The following is a 22,479-nucleotide window of genomic DNA, read 5'->3' as shown; positions in this document are numbered from 1 at the left end:
GAGTGCAAATGAGAAGTCAGACTCTGTCTCTGCACTTAGAGCCTTAGTTGAATGATCTCCACAAAGGCATTGTGTTCCTCTTTCCGACAGGAAGCTCTGGTTGGTTTCGCTGAGCTCCTGCCTGTTGACTTCTTCATTCTACCATCTTACCACCCTGCATTCCTTCTGAAATTTCCTGACTGGCAGAGTGTAGTATTGCCTGGAGACTCGGGTTTCCCTGGGCTGCCCCTTCTAGATTGCTGATGAAAATGCTGAGTGACATCCTGACGTCCTACAATACTGCTGGGTTTGCTTTTCATATATATGTATATATATGTGATTTTTTTTATATTTCATAAAATATATCTTAATTGCATCTAGACACCCTCCTCTATCTGCACTCCCCCACAACCCCCCACTGGATCATTCTGTCATATATGTTAAGACATATTAAGGTTTTGCCTTCAGATGTCTCTCGGTGTGAGTTCATTCACTGGAGCTTGGTCAGCCTACCTAGCATCACTCCCTTAAAGAAAACCTACTTTTCCTGACCCAACAGTGATCAGCTGCCAATAGTTCCTAGGCTAAGGTTGGGGCTTCTTTCCCTTTTTCCCACTTCTATGCTGGATTTTTGTCTGGTTTGAGTTTGCACGGGTCTTATGCATACTGTGATGTGACCATTGCTGTATGTTCATAGGAGCAAGTTCCCAGAAACCTGGAAAAGTCTGTTTCCCTGTGATCATGCACCCCCCCTGGCTCTTATGATCTTTCCACCCCCTCTTCTGAAATGAGCCCTGAGCCCTGGGTGGGTGGGCTCTTAATATGTAAGTCCTATACAGGGTCACGTACTCTGCAGTCTCTTATTCTCTACATTTTAGCCAGCTGTGGCTTTCTGTGTTAATAACTCTCTGTTATATGAGGAAGCTTCACTGATGAGAGTTGAGAGATGTATTAGTATTCTCTATAGCCCCTGTTCCACTGTGTTCCCTGAGCCTTAGGTGTAGAGGTTCCATTGTAGAGGTGTTTATATTTTTATTAAAAACAGTCGTAGCTGGGTACGGTGGTGCATGCCTTTAATCCCAGCACTAGAGAGGCAGAGGCAGGTGGATCTCTGTGAGATAGATGTTAGCCTGATCTACATAGTGAGTTCCAGGCCTGCTGGGGCTACAGGGAGACCCTGTCTAAAAAACATGAAAAACAACAACAAAAATTCCAAATGTGGCAAACCATTCTTCCTTATCTTTTAGAGGTTACTTCAAAGATAATGCCATGTACATTTTACATATGAAATAAAGACATATACACAAAATACATATGTATGAATATAGGTTTACATAAAATATATGTATACATAATATGTATGGTTTGATGTATATGATATATACAATGCACTGTACTACCTATAAAATGCCCATTCTCTTTTTGAAACACAAGTAGTGACCAAGAGTATGGCTGTAAGTCAAAAAATGAAATCACGGGGCTGGAGAGATGGCTCAGTGGTTAAAAGCACTGGCTACTCCTACAGAAGACCCAGGTTCAAATCCCAGCACCCACATGGTGGTTAACAACCATCCATAACTCCAGTTCCAGGGGATCTGATGCCCTCTTCTGTCCATCATGCACGCGACACGACATGGGTGCACTTACATAGATTAAGGCATAACACTCATATACATAAAATGAAAATAAATAAAAATTTAAAAATGAAATGGAATTCTGAAGGTTAAACTTGCAGCCTAGATGTGTCCTTAACTTAAATGTGTCACTCCAAGGAAGTTGCTGGACCTTCTTGGGCTGATGGTCTTGCCATTTGTAATAAAAGAGAGGGTAGGTTTAGGTCAGTAATTCTCAGCCCTGATTTCACTTTAGAAGCATTTATAACTTTAAAAAATATAGGTATCCAGGCCCTAGTTAAGGGATTCATTTAATTAAAAGTAACCTTCCTCTATAAACCTAATCTTCAGTAGGCAGTGAAGGACATGTTCTAGGGTCTTTCCAGGTGTGCAAGTGTTTTCCTTTGTCTTGCCTTCCTCAGACAGGATGGGCTAGGTTTTGGTTATTGTAGATAGGACTATTCCTTTTGTCAGAGTTGATGAGCATGTGGTTCTGCAGAATGCTCTGAGATGAAGGGACTTTAAGCAGCACACCAACTGCTTTTTGTCCCCACACATGGTATCTACCCGCCCCCTTACTCACAGAGCTGCCTGGAGTCACACTGCTACTGTTCTCTCTTTACAGTTGAGGATGCTTTGTCTTCTTGTTGGGAAGGAACCACAGCCATGGTGTGTGGTGAAGCATGAGAGAGCTCCCAGTTTGTATTTCCTTCCGTGTGGTTCTGAACCAGTGGGTAGCAACTATAGCGACCATGATTTTGTTACTTGCCCTCACCAATCTTTTTGCCCATCATTTTCTTCAAATATTTTGATCTCTTGACTACTGTATAACTTTCAATCTCTTTGCCTCCTGAAATGACCCAATAATTACATTTTTTTTGGACACAGTAGTTACTTTAAAAATGTAGGATTTATTTGTTTGATTTCTTTGGGACAGGGTCACACTGTGTAGCCCTGGCTGGTTTGAAACTTGCTATGTAGCCTGGGTCTGACCTGGAACTCATAAGGATCTGTGGGCCTCCTGCCTCCTGGGTGCTGGGATTAAAGCTGTGCACCACCATGCCAGGCCTTACTTTTCAAATTTTCTTAAGTCTTTTATATAGATTCTAACCACTTTTTGGCCTGTGGAATGACCAGTGAATGTAAATATTACTAACACATAAGGAAGTTTAAAGAGGCTTGGGGGCTAGAGAGATGGCACAGTGGTTAAGCACACTAGCTGCTCTTGCAGAGGACCCAGGTTACTAGCTGCTCTTGCAGAGGACCCAGATTTGGTTCCCAGTACCCACATGGTGACTAACAACCATCAATAAATCCAGTTCCAGGAGATCCGACACCCTCTTCTGACCTCTGTGGGCATTGTATGACATGGGTGTGCTTACACACATGCAGACAATGCATTCATACACAAAAAATAAAAATACTAAATAAAATATTTTTTAAAAAGAAGCCTGACATCGTAGCTCATATAATCCCAGCATTTTAAGAGGCCGAGGCAGGCAGATCATTGTGAGTTTGAGGCCACCCTGAACTACATAGTGAATTCTAGGACATCCTGGACTATCAAGCATTGCCTTTAAAAAAAAAAAAGTATTTTAGATTTCCCTCTTAAAACCATGTTTATTTTGTAGCTTCTCCCTCACTTCTCTTGTTCCCTCCCCAGCAGAGGCCAGTTCCCTCCTTCCAAAGCTGTCTCTTCCTACATTAAGAATGGTAACTGCCATTGGCCTCAAAGCCCTGTGATGAATTATTTTATTATCATACCTCCATTCATAAAATGGGACAGAGGGGCTGGAAAGATGGCTCAGCGGTTAAGAACACTAACTGTTCTTGCAGAAGACCCGGGCTCGAATCCCAGCACCCACATGGCAGCTAACAACTGTCTGTAACTCCAGTTCCAGGGAATCTGACAGTCTCTTCTTTTCTCTGCGGGCACTGCACGACACAGCATATGAACTCTGGTTGTTCTTGCAGAAAACCTAGGTTTGAATCCCAGCGCCCATATGGCAGCTAACAACTGTCTTAGCTCCAGTTCCAGGGGATCCGATGCCCTCTTCTGACCTTAGTGGACATTGCACAACATGGGTATACTTACATACACGCATGCATACACATAAAATAAAAATAATAAATAAAATATTTTTTAAAAAGTAAAATGGAGCAGAAAGATGTGGAAACTGGGCTCCCAGAGCTCCTCGTCTATTGTGTGTTGACCTTTTTACTAAATGCCATTGATGCATTATTTCCTTCCATCCTTATAGGGACCATCTCATGTTTTCCAAGTACTAAATCCTGGGTTTGAATATTGCACTAGTCTCCACAGTCACGATGTTAGGAAATAGTGGAGTTAGAATCTAGGCCATTCCAACCACCAAGCCATGTGACTACTATTTTTAGAATCATTGCTACCACTATCATTTTACTAAAGGGGAAAAAGGACACAAGAAGTTAAACAAGTCGCCTGAGATCACTATCCTTAAGAAAGGCAGTCAACACTTGAGCCTAGGCCTTCCCCCATCTCAAAGCCTCAGTTGCAAGCATCTTGGCTAATATTTTATCTGCTCTCTGTCCCTCTGTCAGTCAAGTCCCACAAGCCCTCCCTGAACTCTGAGTGGTTTTATGCCACTCAAAATAGGTGGTGTCTATTAATTACCTGGGCCTTAAATACTTTTTAATTAATTTTAAAGCATTCTGAGGTTGGTTTGTTATTTCCCCTCCTCCCCATGGTGCCCAGAATCCTGCACCTTCTGGGTCATCTGGTCTACCATACTGTCCACCAAACTGCTGGGCTTCTCCTGTCTCCAGGTACCCCTCCTCCTCTTCCCTCAGCTCTTCAATCAGCCCTACTTGAATACTTGGCCTGTGCAAGATCCGGTGGGAGGCATGGCATTCCCTTTGTAGTCCAGCCTACTGTACCCTTTCTGGACACCCCCTGCTAACTCCCTGCCTCTCCTGTCTGAAGGCCTCCAAGGAAAATGGAGGGTGGAGTCAAGTATGCCCCTAGCCATAATCATGTTCATACTGAAAGCAAAGACTTATGTGTTCTTATGTAGAACAGTCTTGAGTATATGGTAGTGGTTAATGACTAGGCCTTGGGTGAACTGTTAATTTGTGATAAGCCTGACTTTCCCCTCAAATTCTCTATTATGTGGAGTCCAGTAAAGCACAATTTTCAGATGTTAATTCATAGAAATGTTTTAAAGTATGTGTTACTGTGTTTATTTTAAGGGCTAGTAAAAGTGGTCTCAAACTCTCCCTGTTCTCCTAGTGAATGTCCCATCAACAGTAATGGAAGCCATGTGCCGACAGGATGCCCTGCAGCCCTTCAACAAAAGCAACAAGCTCTCTCCGGCCAGCCAGCAGCGCTCCGTGGTTTTTCCCCAGACTCCGTGCAGCAGGAATTTCTCTCTCCTGGATAAGTCTGGGCCCATGGAATCGGGATTTAACCAAATCAACGTGAAAAACCAGCGGGTCCTGGCAAGCCCGACCTCCACCAGCCAGCTCCACTCGGAGTTCAGTGACTGGCACCTCTGGAAGTGTGGCCAGTGCTTTAAGACTTTCACGCAGCGCATCCTCCTGCAGATGCACGTGTGCACGCAGAACCCCGACAGGTGAGGCCCAGGGCTTGCCTTCCCTCCTCCCACACCTTGGGGAAACCCTGTGCTACACGCTGGAAGTTGGAGAGTTGTGTTAGGCACAGCTGGCCTCCATTGTTTGTGAGGGCTGCACAGACAGGTTGGTGGCTGCCTAGAGGCATCTGCACTCGCTATCCAACAGCTCTGTCCAAGTTTGAAAGGGAGCGAAAGAGAAGGAACATTTATGAATATCATGGGTGGAAAAATGAGGTCAGGATAATCAGAATCCTCTCTGTCTTCCAAAGATAATATAGCTGGCTTCGTGCTGTCACAGTCATTTCAGAGTTCACCTCCAGTGCGCCGTGAGTATGAACTTAATTAAGTACTAAGAGGTAATGAATTGGAATTTTTTGCTTAGTACTATTTTTCTTCAGCGCATGCAAACCCATAAATCCTGCAAACCTGTCAAAAGGAAATACCTACTCGGCTAGTGATGTGGAGGAAAACAGATACCACTTATTCAATAAACTAATATCCACACAGAAGAAAAATGTTGACTAGATACCTCAGAGTCAAAGTTGGTTTGAAAGTTTGTCAATAAGGAATTTTATGGCCATGAACTGAGGATGAAATTTAGCTGAACAAGTGAATTAAAATTTCAGGTACTCTGACGAGTGGCACAGTAGATATAATGGAACTATTATTTATGAATCAAACCTGGTTTATTCGACAGTCTTGATAGCTGGGAGCGCAAAAGACAAAAATCAAATTAATTCAATAAGAAGGGATTGCTCGTGTTTTATCTCTCCATGTCCTGTGAGCACTTGATTAAAACCAAAATATCTAAAAATGGCCTAGAAAAAAATGTGCTTTGACTATAAAAGCAGAAAATAATTTTTGGAACTGGGATTGGAGATTTGGAAGCAGGGTTCTTGAGTTATTAATTTTGCCACGAATTAACCTTAACTTAATGTAGCAAGAGATACAACTCTGCCTGATCACATACACCTAGCTCTTCCCTCCCAGCATGGCAGCAAACAACAGTGTGCCTGGGAAACACAAGTGGACACAGGATGGAGGTGTGTGGAAGGGGATGGATATAATCTAGTCACAGTTTCAAGGATTTAGGCACATTTGCATCTGTTTACACTTTTGTTTCTGTTTGCCTAACCTCAAGCATTACTGTAACTAATCAATATTGAAACATTTGTACTAGGGCTAAAGCAGCTACGTCTCGGTGAGTAGCAGCGGCTTATGTCCACATCTTAGCACTTTTGGCTGTGGAGGTGGTACAAAAGTTAGAAAATGATTTCTTACACAGAAAGGCTTTTCTGAAAAGTTTGTAAGTATATGTGTAGCCTCATGATATGTCTGTTCTAAGCTTGCAAAGCATCTTAGTAGTTTTTAAGACACAAAAGAGGCCTTAACAATCTTAGAAGGCTTACACTGAGTGAGTTCAGATGTATGGGTCTATTATTTGCAAAGGACTATTGTAGTCACTGTAACTGAACATACAAGATAAAATTAAATTATTGAAGTTTCTGGATCTTTGAGTATGATATGATTTCATGCTGAATGTCATGAAGGCAAAGAAAATATTTTATGGTAAATAGACACAGAAACAGTCTGTTTTCTCTGACTCTACATATATCCAGAAAATCTAAAGTTTGTCCTGTAAAATACATGGATGTAATATATTCATGAAAACTATCATATATCAGAAAAAATATCTAAACAAAATAGCTAACATGTACAAAATATTGTGACTAGCTTTCCAAGATGAGGTAGGGTAATAGGTGTTTGTTATGAAGATTAATAGAGTTAGACCAGATTACTTAGGACCTGGGTTTTTGTAGCTCCCTTCCCTGTACTATGTTGGTAAAGACTTGAGAGGTGGGGGCCATCATTCATTAATAAGAAAAATTAAGAATCATAATGTCAAGAAAACTAGACCCTTTACAGGCAAAGTAGTAAAGTACAATATTTCTTAGTAATAATGGAGAGATGCTTAAATTACACTGTCATATCTGAGTTGATTTTGAAGATAAGAGAAAGTAGAGGAAGATGCCCAGCCACTTCAGTCTATTAATATCATTCTAGATGATTAATTTGCTCTATAGGACTGGTATTGCTCTTTACTGCCTAAGAACCCAGGATGGTCTTTATATCAGAAAATTTCGGGGCTGAGGGTGGGGGAGAAACATTCCAGCATTCCTATTCACATGAAGAATTGCTAGGAGAAATGTCCAGAACTCCAATATGGGATATCACAGTTGTTCATGATAATTACTAAATTTGGAAACTTACCTGTTATCTGTGGAAGCATACAACTGCTGAATATACATATGTTCTTTGGTGATTAGCTTCATAATTCATCTGGGCCTTTGTCTTTGGTAGTTTGTACTCATTCAACCATATCCAGACATCTCTCCTATCTGTTGAAAACCACCACACATATCAAAATCTGTATACACTCAAGTCCTCTATATAAAATGGTAGAAACCTTGCAGATAACCTATGCAGATCCTCTTGTATAGTTTAAATTGCTTTTAGATCACTTAGATGCCATGTAAATAATTATTCTGTATTGTTTAAGATTATTGATAAGAAAAGTCTACACATACTCCATATGGACATATTACTTTTTGAGTAGTTTTCTTTCTCTAGTTGGTTGAATCTATGGATATGAGACCCATGTATATGGAGGGCTGACTGAACAGTGGAAACCATTTCCCATTTCTTTGGAAAACTCAATGCTTTTATTCTTGGGAAAATCTCACTAGAAAGAGAGACACAGAAGATGAAGTCAGAAGCTAAACAGGTTAGAGTTTCAAACAGATCCAAATTTGGAACAGATTCCTGAATCTAAGGACCAAAAGATTTTTCATTCAACAGAGTATCAGTCTGTGAAATGTCTTTTGAATCCTCATCAAAGAGACTTTGTGTTCTATAGCCTCCAGCCTTTTAATATGGGGTGCCATCCAAAATGTAAAGGGAAGAAATCTGTGGCTACCCAGCAATACTAGTGTTGAGATTTTTCATCACTGACTTACACACACTGAATGAAGGAAAAAATGAATTAGATCTGTCAAAGTTGGAACCAGCACATCCATGAGGAACCAAGAGCCATGGAACTGTTATTTCTTGATTTTTGTTAATACTGGACAAACAGAACCCCAAATCTCTTCTTCCTTATTCCAGGCTACAGACTCCCAGTCCTCCTCCACTGGGTGAAATCAAAGGGAAGAAGTTGTTGGAATGTTGATCAAACAAGTTTTTATTTAGAGCTCCAAACATTCAAATTTCTATATAAGCTTATTGCCTAGGACAGGGCAACTTGGCTCACTTTTGCTGGACCAGGAGGTAGAAATCTCTTCTGCTTTTCTGCCACAGAAACTCTCAATAGCCCTGGGGATGAGGGTTGGGGGCCTTCAGGAAGGGATAAGGAAAGTCTTCCACCATAGTGGGTTATTTTCTGAACGTGTTCTCACTTTTCACAGAAAGTGTCTTTATAATGCTTATCTTATTTTACTTCGTGTTTTTTCCCTTCTCTCTCCCACACACCAGCCTTTCGGCTTTCTGATAGATTGTCTGCACCACGTGGGGGAAAGTCTGCCTTTAGCCCTCTGGTCACACCATCAGCTGTTCATGCTTGTGTTTAAGTATCATTGTAATTGAATGTGATGGTGTTGGAAGGGAATGACTTTCATAGGCACTGTCTGGTGGGAGGAGCCTAGAGATCACTGTAATTGTTTCTCGGAAGGTATCCCATTGTTACATTCTGCCCCTAGCCACCCAGGTGCAAAGGTTATCTTCTCTCTCCTTTTCGACCCTGTATACTCTTTGGTTGTGCATTTTGATGCTTTCCTGGGCTCTTCTTACGTAGAGCTAACTTCTTCCTCCACATATCCACTAACGGCTTAAGTAAGGCTCCTCTGAAGTCTTGAGAGATTTGCGCATGGGCTGGCTGACTTGCAACAAGAAGAGGAATCCTTTTCCTATGTCCACCAAACCAATTACAGACTCAAAGCAAATGAATCGCACATTTTACTGGAGTAATCTTTAGCAGAAGAGCTGCCAGTGACAGAGAATGCCAGAAGATGTATGAAGTTGTCTCACTGCTTTCTTTCTGCTTAGAAATTTACCAGCTTCGATATGTGCTAGATAAATCCACCAATGCTTTGTTTGTTTTTCAGTTATTTTATACTTGGGGGTGGAGCATGCTCTAGTTTTTCACAAAGCTTGATTTTTCTGTGTTGGAACTAGCCACACAAGGCTATTTAAATCAAGATGAATGGGAATTAAGTAAAGTCATAGTTCAGCTTCTTAGTTGTACTAATGGCATTTCAAATGCTCAGCTCTGAGTGGCTAGTGGCCCTGTCCTGGGTCACTCAGACCTAGAACATCTCCAACATTGGGCAACGTTGTTATAGGTCTCAAACACCAACGCAGCCACATGGAACTTTGGACTGTGAGATGCTATTACTTTGTGTTTGGTTTGAAAATAATGAAAGGTTATATGTATTTGATGAGTTTGGAGAACAAAGTGCTTTTGAAAGAAGCTCCCCAAATGCAGTGATGTAACATCCTGGACCAAGTATAGCTAAGTGCAGCACCCATGGATGCCCATCCATATGTGCTTTTTCTGGTATGACATATCAAAAGGAAGTGCAACTTTACAGTTAAGATAGATTATATTCAAAAGTTTAATAACTTTAACCTCCTCTTTTTGCCAGACTTTGGAAAATGAATGGAGGGGATTGGGTTCAGTTGGTAGAGTGCTAGTCATGAAGCATGAGGACCTGAGTTCTATCACCAGCACCCACGTAAGAGGTCAGGTGTGGTGGTACACACTTGTCATCTCAGTGTGGGGGAAGCAAAGACAGAAGGATCCCTGTGGCTTGTTGCCCAGCTAGCCTAGCCTGATCAGGGAGTCATACATACCAATGAGAGACTCTTAAAAAAAACAACAATAAGGTAGATGACACCTGAGGAACAACACCTGAGGTTGACCTCTGGCCACCACATGAATGCGTATGCACTCATGCCATGTCACCCCACAGGTATCCACCCCTCCCCATTAATGGAAATATTGGTCACCAGAATAAATACCTGAGAAATGGTAACTCATTCTGTGTTCTGAAATTCCCCTGTTGTAACTTGAGTTATAGGGTATGCTAACAGACGTATACCAGGTAATCCAAGAGAAGGTACAGTGCCAGGTGTGGTATATACCCTTTAGTCCCAGGACTCAGGAAGCAAAGGTGGGTTGATCTCTATGAGATCAAGGCCAGTCTGGTCTACATGGTGAGTTCCAGGCTAGCTGGAGATACAGGGAGACCCTGTCTCAACAAAACAAAAAGTAAAACAAAACAAAAGAGGTTGTAGTGCCTGAGACATTTCCTAAGGCCTGCTTAAGACATTTCTGTCTTGAATGTATTCCTGTGTCTTTAGATTAAATCCTTGACATACAATCAATTTTAAAATTGTTCTTTGATCATTTCCTTCTCTCCCTCCCCAATACTGGGCATTAAATCTAGGGCTTTGTGCATGCTAGGAGAGCACTCTACCACTGACCTAGATTCTCAGCTCTTTTATTGTTTTTATTTTCAAACAGGTTCTCACTACTTTGACCAGGCTGGCCCTGAACTTGCTCTGTAACTCAGGCAGGTCTTGAAATTCAATTCGCCTTCCTCAGTTTCCAAAGTAGCAATATTTACAGGCCTGTAATTCCAGATCTGGACTCTTCTATTCATTTTGAATGCTGAAAATAACAGAAAATAAAATTAAAAGGCATTTCATCTCATTTCATCTTTTCTCCTCCCTCCCTCCCTCCCTCCCTCCCTCCCTTCCTTCTCCTTTGAGACAAGGCCTTATTATGTACCCCAGGCACAACTTCTATACTTTCTGGCTTCTATGCTTTTCATAAGTTTCTAGACTGAGAGAGACTATTATAGTAGCAAGAACTTATTTAAAGTCTAAATTCTACATATGAATAAAATCATGCTCTGGAAGTGAATGTCAGAAAATTGTCTAAAATTACTTTAAGGTACCTAAGAAAGAAGGTGTATATAGGTTTGCTTTTTAAAATGTACTGAAATAGGTCTTTTATTTTGATACTAAATTTTCTTAAGTCTCAACTTTTTACCAATACATTAAAATTTCCCATATTCCCATGTGCAGGGAGCTAGCTAGCCAGCACCCTGCATCACACTAGGTGGCATCATGCTGGTAATTCTGTGGTTTGTAAGCCTTGTGGGGGTGGGCATTGGTTAGTTTCCTCAAAGCAGGAGAGAAACTTTATGATATGTGAGAGCATCCAGGCAGATCTGTCCCATTTCCATGTAGATAAGAAAACAGAAGTCAGGGAAGTTGAGAGACTCTCCCACATCCCACAGCTGACTAGGATCAGACTGAAGTAGATTCGCCTCTCCACCCTCTCTGTTCTAGGTCCTTCTATTTGGCCAAGCCCATATTGTGAAAGGCTTTAAAAATTGTGCTCTAGGGGCTGGGGCAATGATTCAGTGGTTAAGAGCACTTGCTGCTCTTCCAGGACCAAGTCTGGTTCTCAGCACCCATATTAGGGCTCACAACTGCCTGTAACTCTAGCTCCAGAGAATTTGGCCTCCAGAGACACCACATGCATGTGGGGATACACACATGCAGATATATACATAAATAAAAATAAGAATAAATCTTAAAAAATAATAAGAAAAACCGTGACATATAGGCCACTGACTCCCTAACAAGTGCTCTCAGGCTGGTGCTGGATAGAGTGATGTTCTAGAATCCTCTCTCCCGTTTTCTGCTGTTACATTGATGATAGAATTCTACATCAGGCTCTCTGTGGCCATTTCTGCTCTGTAAATCTTTGCCACTGTGACTATTAGCATAAAAAAGGATGGATTGAGTTCTGACTGCAGGAAATAAATCACCCCAACTTTGGACAGAAGAGCTAGAAAAAAAAGAAAAGATTAATTGGTTTTATTTAGTGGCTTATTGTTTATAGTGATAGCTATTAAAAATAGATAACCAGAGGCTAATAAATGTTAATGGTCCCTTCACTATTAGAAAAATCAATTGTCAGTGAATATAGCATATACTAATATATTATTTTGTTTATAATCTTCAATAGTATGCAAAATTTCATCCCTAGAGAGCTATCTTTTGAGAACTCCTTTTAAGGTCAGCATTCACTACTGAGAACAGATTTGGCAAGACATTTCATCTACATTCAATTTTAATGGCCTTCAAAGCATTATTTTATAATTATAATAAAACGCACGTGTAATTGTCAAGATTGATAAACTCCTTAACCAAGGACTCTTATATAATTCTTTGAAACTTGTTTGAGAGCAGTTAGATAGATTTCTAAATGTAAGTAATTAAAATTGTATAGTATTGAGTTATTGACCAACGCTGGACTATTAATCAAGCTAAAAAATTCTACAATCAGTGCTCAGTGTGCTGAAGCCTGGTAAAATAATAGTATTTGTGTTCAGTGAGGCAAGTAGCCACAATTAAGCACTTCGGTTGACAAATGAGAGGGTACACTTTATTTTGCACTTAATTGAATTGTTGTGCATGCTCGGTCACCATTGTCTCCCTGGTCCTTCATTTCAGTTTCTGGTCATTGGAGCTTCTGCATTTGTTAAGGGCAGAGCAATTAAGTCTGCTTTTGCCATTGGCTTTCTAAATACAGCCAGCAATGTCTGGGCTGCAAACCAGGGCTTAGTGAGTGCTGTTTGTACCCTTCAAGGCAGATTATTAATTTTCTGAACAAAAATTTTGATAAACGAATTAGAACCCTGTCAGGGCATGATATGAAGTAGCTTTGAATAGGGAAGTCTCCTCAGGTTTTTCTGTCGCTCACCAGATTCTGCTTAAGTAAGCAGAAGAACTTCTGTAGAGAAGACAGAATTTTAATCTATTTTATGAAAACCCAAAATTGATTTACTTCTCATGAGCTGGAAAGAATGTGCTCTGATAATCTTGCTAATTATCAGGTATTTGTTACAACTTCCTTCCCATTGGCTTTTGCATCACTGTCAACCCCTGCGAGCATAGTGACACCTGTCATTTCTTGATGCTATAAATCATTCCTCTCTACCAGAGTCAACAGAGGAGGTAAGGTTCAAGAACAAGACTCAGTGGCAAATATTCGGGTTAGGGGAGAAGCCGGGATTGCTTCTTCAAAGAGACACAGCTGGGGCAGGTCTGGATTCATCTGGGTAATACCAGTGGTTGCTCAGTAGGTAGATTCCAAAGTGGTTTAGTGTTTATCAAAGCATATGTGCAACTTGTTCACTTGCCCTCATATTTCCCTGACACTTGGAATAAGATTCAAATGCTGCATGATGACCTTAGCATTGACAGCTTCTATCCTTTGAGGACAGTCTGTCTTCAGTTGTTTGGGCTGTGATAATAGCAATTGCTTTCCCTGTCCCACCCAGAGGATTACTGTAAAGATTAAATTAGATAATTGATTTTAAAGCACTTCAAAAAGTTAAGAATGCCAGGGAACTATAAAAGACAATTATGTATTTTCTTTCGTACCATGTGGCTTAATTAAGCCTGTGCATAAGTTTGTAAAGCTTACAGAAATACACTGATATTTGCCTGTGGGGAAACGAAGACAAGTAGAGGTTCTCAAAATGGTATGATTAATCCTGGAAGCAGGTATTTGTTTGGAAATTGATGTGTCTTAGCAGCTCTGTGAATTTTGTTCCTGTAGCCAGTGCTCTATGCTCTGTCTTAAAAGTGTGAAAATGTCATCAACCAGTCTTGGCCTCTTTCACAAACTGTTGACCAACACAGAAAACCATGATCAGCAGTTTCTTTATTTGTTTCAGACCCTACCAGTGTGGCCACTGCTCCCAGTCCTTTTCCCAGCCGTCAGAACTGAGGAACCATGTGGTCACTCACTCCAGTGATCGGCCTTTCAAGTGTGGCTACTGCGGCCGTGCCTTTGCTGGGGCCACCACCCTCAACAACCACATCCGGACCCACACTGGAGAAAAGCCCTTTAAGTAAGTAGTGGCCAGCTAGCTGTCCTTCCTCTTTCTCTTAGCTTTTCTTCAGAGTCCACAGATACCTGGGCACAGCCCTGCCCGGTCCAGCCCAGCTAGTGGAGAAGGCTATGTGGAAGATGAATGTTTAGGTTGTAAAACAGATCTCTTGGGTTTTGTGGCTGACATTTGGAAAATGAAGTCAGGAAACCTTCACTCTAGTCCTGGCTCAAGTTTTGCGATCTGAGGCATAAGATGGTCTTCTGGGATCTGTTTTCTCACCAGTCAAGGGAGGAGGTATGAGTAAATAATTTTAATAATCCTTCCAATTCCTGAGGATATCTGAATTTGTTTAGAAGCCACACTAAGCTCACATGGCTATGATCAAACTCCTATGGCCATGAGAAGTGGGGCCATAGTTTAGGATGTTTGAATCATCTTCCCTTGGAGAATTTGACCCCTTCAGGATTCTAGTGATCTATTTCCTCTTAGGTATTAGAGTTTGAACCTATGGAAGCCAACTTGTGCTGTTTTGGTGTGTACTTTAAACCTTAAAATTAAGTTGTTAATGAATAATAAAGCAAAAACAAAAGACACTTTGACTTTTTGAGTATTCAGGGAATAGGGTAAGGATATTTAGTAAGAGAGTGTGTTTCAACATACAACCAGTCATCAAAACAGTAGAAATTTGAATCGTGCAATGTGGCCTATTCATCCATCTGTCCATCTGTCCACCTGTCCATCTGTATATCCATCCATCTATCCATCCATCCATCAATCCATCCATCCATGTTTATTCAAGAACTGTTTATTAAACATCTACTTTCTCATTGGTCATCCTGCTAGACACAAGAAATAGACACAAAAGTGAATGAGACTCAGCCCCTCTCCATCCCAACTTTGAAAACCTCATACTCTAAGAGGAAGCCCAATTAATAAATCAATATTATAACACAAGATGAGAAATATAACACCAAGAAATATGTGTACAATGTTTGAGAGTAGCAGAGAGCTGGAATAATCTAAGCTGTGTAGGATACAATGTTTAAGATGTATTTTTAAAGGATCAATAGGAGTTGCCAGACACAAGGATCAGAAGTGGTTATTTCCAGTAGTTTAAACAGCATGTGGAAAGGCTCAGAAGGGTGGGGATTACATACATCAGGTTGGTGGTCGCAGAGCAGTTTGTATCATTTGATGAATTATTTTTCCTGGGTGCTTTTATATCACTACTCTCTTGCCATACTAGCATTCCCTGTTCATGAAGGAAAATGTAAAGACTTAGTTGTTCAACGTTATTTACCTTCTGCAGGACAAGATCAAACATGACAGGAAATGATTCTGGCAGTAGGAGACTAATCTCCTCCCTGAGTCTCAGCCAAGCAGTTTTTCCACTGCCTAGGCTAGGTACAGCTCAGGGAGAGCAGTCCTGTGGGTCTGTGTCCTGTCTGCCTCGGAGGTCTGTCAACAAAGGCAGGAGCTCGTAAAACGGTGTCATCTTTTCACCTCCCCAAGAATTAGTTACCTCTATCCATCATTCTTTTTTATTATTAATTTAATGTGTGTATATCTGGGGTGGGCGTACACATGGCACAGCACATTTTAGAGGTCAGAAGACAACTTGCGGGAGTTGGTTCTCTCCTTCAATCATGTGAGTTCCAAGGATCAAACTCAGGCCATCAGGCTTAGTGGAAAGCACCTCTACCTGCTGAGCTACCTGGCAGGTTAACTAGGCTCCATACTGGTTTAATTGGTGGTATTAATAGTAAAATCAGTGACACTTTTTGCCTGTGTACCTGGGTACAGCTTGTTTATTGCATGACGTCCTCTGGTTAAGGGGGCTAAAATTAGGCTTTTGATATGTCAGCCCAGCTGTGCCCTGGAGTCTGCAGTAAGCCCAAAGAGGCCGCTCCCTCTAATCCAGAGAGGGGCCAGGTGGCTTGGCCCCATCTTATGGGTTCCTAAGGAGTTTGTGATGTGTGTGGCCTGTCTGGTGGATATCGTCTTCCCATTCAAGTCTGATCTCCAGGGGCTCACAGATTCTGGCTTCGTCACTGTTCTGGAGGTAGAAAGTGACAGTGGCACTTTGAGAGAGAATTTGGGAGGAATAAAGATCTTCCTGGACCCTTGTATTAGAGAGGGCAGCCAGATGGATTCAGTGCCAGGAATAAGATTGATTTTTATCTTGTTGCTGTGTAAATAGATTTTAGTAATTAATTGAAGAGGTTTCAGGGTCAAAATGGGAAATAGATTTCTATTACTGTTAAGGTGGTACTTACGTGTAACCTTGTTGACTGCTCTCAATTTTTTTCTTTAACATCTTGTTTTTGTCATGTTTCCAATAGAATTGCCATCTTAACTTAATTTTAATGCATCAGATTAATATGTGAAGTGCTTTAACAGTTGTATTTTCCCTCCTTTCCAACAGTTTGTGTGTGTGTGTGTGTGTGTGTGTGTGTGTGTGTGCGTGTGTGTATGTGATCAGACCTGCTTTCATCTGGGAAAAACAAGCAAACAAAAAATAATGAAGCAGTCAGGATTGTTGGCCAAGATTCTCTGTGACTGTTTTGGTTCCTTCTTTTCTTGCTCTTATCAAAATTTCCATCTGCTATACTGTTTTGTTTTTAAAATTATCAAATATATATGCCCAGGGGCATGCTAAGTATACTGTTATTATTTGAAAGTGCAAGATTTAAACATCTAGGAAATTGAAAACTAAATCCTTTAGTGTATACAACCAGGTCTTTCAGGATTGTGTTATCCCAAGGGCGTTTGAGAATCTTCTAAGCATAGGTCATGGACATCCAACCCGTGGACATTTGTAAATATTATGAAGATATCCTTTTACAAGCTTATAAAACAAACATTCAAAAAAACCTTTTTGTTACAGATTAGTCAATAAAAATGGTTTCACCACAACAGTTAATTTTACTACTTCAACTAATGGGCATTGACTTAAACAATGTTGCAGAGAAAGAAAAGTCTTGTAATGATGCACAAACCTAAACTGTATGCCCCAGGCAACTTCCCAATAGATCTCCCAAATTGCGCTGTCCCCAAATCGTCTCCTTGATCCGTAGCTCAAGAGGCCTTCTCAGAATTCTCAGGACTAGTGGAGACTGAGCCTGCCACATCAGGGCGAAACCCTTTTTACATTCTGACCTCTGCTGCTGGCAACTGGATTGGAAAGGCATGGAGCCCACTGCCCTCAAAGGAGAGCAGAGAAGTGGCAAGAAGGAGCTAGAATTCCCTCTAGACTTTGCCTCACATCTGAATAGCTGGACTCTCCCTGGAAGAGCTCCTCCTGAGCTCTAGGTAGATCATGAATCTGTCAACAGCTAACCTAGGCTGTAGACTTGGAATTTCTAAGATAGAAAAAACAAAAACAAACAAAAAACAGAAAAAAGGATATCATATCAAAGGTCTTGGCTTCTAGTTTGTTCTGTGAGACTGGAAGTCATGGAGAACAAGGAGCAAAAGGCAAGACATCCTTTCACTTGCCAGCAATGGCCAGACACTTTATTGCAGGAAGGCATGTTGGCGAAGGTGGCCGGCCAGCAATGAGGACTCATTTCTCTGTCTAGTTCTAAAAGGTGGTCTCATAAGGTTGAGGATCCATTTCAGCTGCTATGCCCAGCTTCTGAGCCCAGAAGCTGAGCAAGCAGCCAGAACCTGCCCCAGGACACCATCTCCACCCTTGTTTAGAAGCCAGGGAAAATATTCACCATGATGCTTTTACCTCCAGTTTAGCTCAGTATAAAATAAAAGAAAATTCCAGAGGATGACCAATATTTCAACAAGACCTAGATAAAATCAAGGCAAATCAGTAAATATGCATCGAGCGTAAACCACATACAAAGCCCCGTGCAATTCAGTCCAATTCAAGAAGTGTTTTATGGCATGTGACAGATGTGCAGACAAGCTTCTTTCAGGTTTTCTGTGTAACAGAACTTTAGATCGATTGGTTTTAAGTTTCAGTTCGTATAATCCAGTCACTCACTACAAGCTGAAAAGGAAATCAAGACTCTCAGACCTGTAGGAAGTTGGGAACTTGGTGTTTGCCAAAATCTTTGGAAGACTTTCCACATGCATGTTCCTGTGACATCAGTGCTTACACCAAACAACGAAGACCCATGTACAAGAGCATCTTTCCAGGCTTGTTCCTTGCATCTTTCTTTCTTTAATTCTGTAACACCCCCACAAAGTCCAGACTTAGAGATAGATGCCCACACCTTGTCATCTGTCTGAGACTGTAATTCAGCATTAGCCTAGATGCCAGTTCAGTTGAAGTCCTGCTCTGACCACCCAGAACAAAGGTGTTTGAATGGAGTCGGTCTTTCTGATGAGGTCCATAAACCTGTTAAAATATTTTGTAGAGGATTTTTTTTTCATGTAGCATTTAAAATGATGAACATAAAATTGAGGTCCTTTTCTTATTTTAAAGATATTTTCATATTCCCATGTCTTTACTTCCTCAAATATACAAATTCTTATCATTCCCAAACCACATAGATATTATTTCTAACAATTCACTTTCCTCAATAAGAGGAAGTTCCTGGGGAAAGGATCTAAATTGAAGTAATTTCTATACATTGCATGCCGTTTTTCTTATATTTGGTGAGAAAACAGAGGTAGACATGAGTTTTCAGAACAATCATCTCATTAGTCCTATAGAGCAGGAGAATTTTCCGATGATTGTAACAAATTGTTCTATGCAGTTAAATCTCACTGAGATGTTTAAGCAACCACTGGAGAGGAACATGGCTTTTCTCTTACTGTCTTTATCCAGCGTGAACATTAGTGCCACACAGACGCAGATGTCTGCCTTCCTGCATATAAATTCTTCACATTTTGATATACAGGATGAGAGGGGCAAAGGCATGGCCCAGGGAAATTGTCATTCCTCAGAATTGCTCCAACTATTTTTGCTCTCTTTGAAATTGATTCTAGAGCTTCAAAATTAAAAAAAGAAATATAATAATTTGAAAGTTTGTCAAGTAGTGAAAGGTAGTATATTCTGACACACTAATCCAGTAACTAATCAGTTTTCTAATAAACAATCAGCAGTTCACTAACATGTCATCAGCACTCCAGGAGCTCTGGAGAGGGGATGAGCTGCCCGTGGACATTAATGAATACACCAAAAATCATTAGGTGATCAATACTTCTGAGTTATTTTCATTGAGCTGATAGGTCTGATACATTAAAGCTGACATTATGCATTTGTCAAGATCACAGTGCAGTTTTTAACAGTGGAACGGGCTGCTAAAAATATTCCCTCAAAGACAATCAAAGAAACACAACTTCATCCTGACACACTCAGCTGATGCAGGAGCCTGGAAAATTCAAGCACATAGCCAAGCTCCGGTCACCCAGCATTCCCAGGCATGTGAGAATACCATCCGAGCTGGATGGGTGTGCTCCATTTCTGTAGCTGATGATGTACATGGCAGGACGCATTCCAAAACTGACTCAAGAAGAGACAGAGAGGAATGCTCACAGATAATGGAACACATGGCTTCCTTGTCTCTGGCAGGACAGGGGGAATTTCCTTACAGTGGCTTTCACCACTACTCCAATAGTATAGGGACCTGGGAGCTGGAGATTGCAGCATTGCAAGAGGGGGTGGCTGCCCCTCTTGAACATCTTTTCTTTCAAAGGTTTGAGGAGGTGATATTAAGAAAATGACTGACAGTCCCTGACAGTGCTCAAAGTAGCCCATATAAGTAAGGTGGTGATGGGAAAGTCACTGTGTAATACAACTTGCTGCCATGTTACATGTATGTGTGTATGTGCATGTGTCTGTGTACACTCACATGCATGCGCACAGTCACAGCTAGTTAGAAATAACAACCACAGAAAAACTGGAGGCCCCACGTGTGTGTGTGTGTTGTGTTGTGTTTTTAATAGATTAGGTAGGTAGCTATAAAGCTAGTCTGCATAGGTACTGTGGGAGATAGGGATCAGTCCAGGTTCTCTAGATGACAGTCTTTTTATCTTTAAGTCAAGGAGATATACTTGAAGTGTAATGCCTGTTTTTTCCTCTTAGATGCACCAGCCCACATTATCGATACTATACTTGTCTGTAGGGTTGAGCCTCTTAGACCATTTAAGCATCCACCAATTCCTGGTTTTTCTGAGCCAACCCCTCCCCACTGCTGCCAATGCTAGTTTGCAAATTGTTTTAACCCTAAATTTGGGCTGTGGCACTGGAACTAGCAGAAAAGCAGCCACCCCCCCCACCCCCCCACAGTCCTCACAAATTAAGGTATTGCCTCCACTCATTTCCAAATTCTGAGATGATCGCTCTCTGGCTGTTGTGCTGAGGGGAGTAGAATTCTGGATTTTAAATTAGCAGCAGGTGAAATTCTATTTGTCATCAATTTCTCTTTGGGGTTACAGAGCAGATAACTGCAGACAAGCTCTGCTTTGATGGCTCACTCCTAAAAATCTCTTTTTGTTCTTTATCTATTTGAACTGACAGTGATCAGAGCGGCAGCAGGACAGGGCTCTCTGGAGAAATCACCTTCCCCCTGCCTATTGACAGATCCCTCTGTTCTGCATCAGACCGGCTTTGTCCCATCCCAGGCATCCAGGCCTTGGAAGGAGCCACCAATTAAACCTCTTGAGCCGGTAAAATCTGAAGCCACTTTGGAGTGTCTGTTCTGATTAGGCAGGATGAGAGGAAGCCCATCACCCCGCAGGCCTGGCTCCCTGGTCTCAATTTTCTCTCTTGCCTCCACCAGGTGCGAGAGGTGTGAGCGGAGCTTCACGCAGGCCACCCAGCTGAGTCGACACCAGCGGATGCCCAATGAGTGCAAGCCAATAACCGAGAGCCCAGAATCAATCGAAGTGGATTAACTGATTGACTGGTTGGAATTAAACTGCAAGGAAAGTCATGATTAAATGTCACGGACACTTAAGCAAAACCAAAGATTTCCTCTGAGCAACTTTCAATCAGTCCCAGAAAACCAAAAGCAGTAATAAAATAAGTAAGATGTTAAGAGATATTGATCCTGGCGTGGAAGTCAGACCAGGAAAGAGATTATTTATTTATGACTAGGGATGAGACTGATTTCCGTGGACAACTCACCTGGGATGGCTAACATTTCTAGTCCCAACCATGTATTTGCTTTGTTTCTTAAAAGCTTTTTTAAACTGTTATTTAATACCAAAGGGAGGAATCGAGTGGATTCTTCTGCCCACAGTTGTGACTAAGAACGCACAGGGACTTGGCTCTTGTTGCACCTTTTTCTAGTAGCATGTTTCAAGGGGACCGGTTGTTCTGCCTTCCTCCTGCTGTCTTCCCTGGCCCTGCCCAACACTGGCTGCCCAGCTGGAACTGTGAACCTGGCTGAGGTGGTGCTGCCTGCAGCCCCCAGGCCTCCCATTTCCACACTTCTCATGCACTTTCATGTGGCTCCTTCCATCCGTCAGCCTGGAATTGATGCAGGAAAGACTGGAAAAGGAAGAAAATGGTTTCACATTCAAACTCAAAGGAAAAAGTGAGGGATTTACTTTGTCCTGTTAGGATTTCAAAAACCCTTTAAATGTATGGAGCTTCATAGTACGGTATATTGTTCCGAAGCAGCTAGTTGAGAAAATGTTTTCAATAACATTTTAGCTTAAGAAATGAAAACAGAAATAAAGTTCTTTGGTCTGAGGCTGAATATAAGGTGTTAGGCTTCAAGTGGTTTGTTGTTGTTGTTGTTGTTGTTTCCGTGCAAGAGATGAATCTGTGAGGAATGGTGCCAAGCTACTGGAAGTTGCTGTTTAGGCAGTGCCATCTCCTCACACAGGAAAGCCTGGGATGACCGTTCACTCCCTGTGAGAAGTAGAATCATTGCCACAAAACACGGGGCAGTCAGACAGGAAAACATTGTGAGGAGGTGGTGTAAGGAGAGCTGAAGTTAGACCAGACTGCTAGGAGTAGCTACTTTTATCAATAGGGATTACCTTTTCCTCGTATGAGATTGAGTCATGAGAAAAAGAATTATGCACACACTTATGCTGTTCCTTAATTGAGTCCTTGGAAACTGAGTTCAACCTTCACTGGGCTTCTGGTGGTTCAGCAATGGTGCTCAATACAGTTGGACCCCAGTCTCTGATGTGACCCTACATCAAGAAGAAACAATGGATGGTGCTTGTGGGTTTTGGTCCATTAGCTCCCAGCAGCATTGAGTAGCTCCCAGTAGACGCTGAGTCTACTGCCGCAGTCATTTTGCCTAAATGCTACCCATTTATTTGATATTTTTTAATAACAACTTCTGTTGTAGGTTTCTTGGTCATCTGACAGCTAGGCCA

The 22,479-nt window shown here is 41.5% G+C and overlaps 1 protein-coding gene across 1 annotated transcript in view; it reads left to right on the top strand.

The window, feature by feature from the left end:
* The window catches only part of Prdm6 (PR/SET domain 6), a 102,319-nt gene extending 80,473 nt beyond the window's left edge, over positions 1-21,846 (top strand). Inside the window, exons 6-8 of the mRNA XM_008838729.3 lie at positions 4,861-5,203; positions 14,020-14,196; positions 20,922-21,846. Of these exons, the coding sequence (XP_008836951.1) occupies positions 4,861-5,203; positions 14,020-14,196; positions 20,922-21,036 (635 nt within the window). The 3' untranslated portion in view covers positions 21,037-21,846. The remainder of the gene's footprint in view (positions 1-4,860; positions 5,204-14,019; positions 14,197-20,921) is intronic.
* Positions 21,847-22,479: the final 633 nt, after the last annotated feature.

This window comes from Nannospalax galili, unplaced genomic scaffold (genome assembly GCF_000622305.1).
Source record: "Nannospalax galili isolate Female #2095 unplaced genomic scaffold, S.galili_v1.0 scaffold38, whole genome shotgun sequence".
NCBI classification, from domain to species: domain Eukaryota; kingdom Metazoa; phylum Chordata; class Mammalia; order Rodentia; family Spalacidae; genus Nannospalax; species Nannospalax galili.
This window is presented reverse-complemented; position numbering and strand designations above follow the sequence as displayed.